The sequence below is a fragment of the Apaloderma vittatum genome, unplaced genomic scaffold (assembly GCF_000703405.1).
Source record: "Apaloderma vittatum isolate BGI_N311 unplaced genomic scaffold, ASM70340v1 scaffold24900, whole genome shotgun sequence".
NCBI lineage: Eukaryota > Metazoa > Chordata > Aves > Trogoniformes > Trogonidae > Apaloderma > Apaloderma vittatum.
The window spans coordinates 3,532-5,110 of record NW_009696607.1 but is presented as its reverse complement, the minus strand read 5'-3'; the positions used below and the strand labels follow the sequence as shown (position 1 = coordinate 5,110).

Genomic DNA, 1,579 nt, shown 5'->3' with positions numbered 1-1,579 from the left:
ACAGGCAAAAGCAAAGCTCTGTGCCCGGCTGCCCTTTATTTCTGGAGCATGCAAATAACCAAGGGCAGCTCCCCTTCCCTGCCTTCCCTCCCTGCCCTCCCTTCCTCCCTCCATCCCACCAGCTGGGTCCTGAGGGATAAGGTCCCCTTCCCACCCCGGAGAACAGCGAAGGGATCACTGCGGGCTGCAGGTTCTCATGTAGCTTCGAGACAGCCCTCCTGCACTCCAACAGCCACGAAAAAGCTCCTGATTTAAAGTCTAATCTTTAACTAAAGGCATTTCCAATTTTATTTTATGTCGGGTTTATTGCTCTCTTTGCCTCGTTAATTTTTTTCCCTTCTGTTAACCGCCTCCCTGCCACCTCCCTCTCTCCGGGCACTCCCCGCACGCGGTGGCCCACGGCGTTTTGCCCGGGTCGGTTGCTCGGCCGCAGGGAGGAAGAGCAGGGGAAGACGAAGGGCAACGCCAGCGGCCAGGGAAGGGCAGCCAAGGGGTTTATTTGGGACTGGCAATATGTGCTGACGGCTGAACCTCGGTGCGTCCCGGTGTGAAGTGATCTCAAAAAACAACCCTCGAGCTCCTTTCTCGTCTGGCTTCCCCTTGGGCTGAGTGTTCTCATGCAGGAAGGTGCAGGAGATGATGATTTATTTTTTTTTTTCACCTTTACTTCACAGACCGGAGGTGGAGGTGGAGTGGAGAGAGGCAGCGGTGTCGAAGCCACCAGCAGGTAAGAGATGGGGGCGTTGGGACTGGAGGGGCTGCACCACGGTGCTGGGATGCTTGACGGGGGGTACAGGGGCACCAGCCTGGGCATCTGCCTCACTTCTCCGAGGGGACCTGCCTGCACCCCACAGCCCCCCAGCCCATGCTCAGGGCTTTCTGTGCGACCTCAAGGTGCTTGGGGGATGTGGGTGCTGTTCCCCCATCACCCCTGGCTCTGTTGGGGTGATAACAGTGGGGTTCAGTCCCTTTAGGTGGTGGGCACAGGGACACGCTGCCCTGCCCTTGTCCCCTCGTCCCACTTGGGTACGGGTGGTGGGGAGGGATCCCACGTTCCCTTCCAGGGATGGATGCCATCTCCCCTCCCCGTGCCACGTGAAATCCCCCCAGGAAGCGTTTTCCACGTGTGGGTTTGGGACACTGTGCCACGTCCCCACGGATGCTCGTCTCCCCCAGGCCACCCGTCCTCAGCCCAGGAAGCGTCACTTCGGCCATCACGGGGCAGCTCCGTCCCATCGTTTCTCCAGCGGGGTGTGAGATGTGGCCAGGAGGGGTGTGAGGCACCGCCGGGGCTCGTCCCCAGGGAAGCCGAGCTGAACACGTCCCTCGGAGCCGGAGCCCCGACCCACGCGATGCTGAGCCTCAAGCTACCCCGCTTGCTCAGCATCAACCAAGTGCCTAAGGTCAGAGGAGCTGTTCTTCCCTGAGCCCGAGGCTCGGAGGTGGGGGGGTTTGGGAGGTGGCAGGCGGGAACAGCGTGCTGGGGTGTCCTTGTCCCCCTGGGGCAGTGCTCAGCCCCTCCCTGGGACCCCTTCTCATGGCGGGGGGGGGGGCCCGCCATGACCCCGGGCCCGCGGGT

At 61.7% G+C, this 1,579-nt stretch overlaps 1 protein-coding gene across 1 annotated transcript in view; it reads left to right on the top strand.

Moving 5' to 3' along the window:
* Window positions 1-1,352: 1,352 nt before the first annotated feature.
* Window positions 1,353-1,579, top strand: part of LOC104278639 (membrane progestin receptor gamma-like) — a gene marked incomplete at its 3' end in the record, with an annotated part of 3,434 nt that continues 3,207 nt past the window's right edge. The window contains exon 1 of the mRNA XM_009875669.1: window positions 1,353-1,403. Coding sequence (XP_009873971.1) covers window positions 1,353-1,403 — 51 coding nt within the window. The remainder of the gene's footprint in view (window positions 1,404-1,579) is intronic.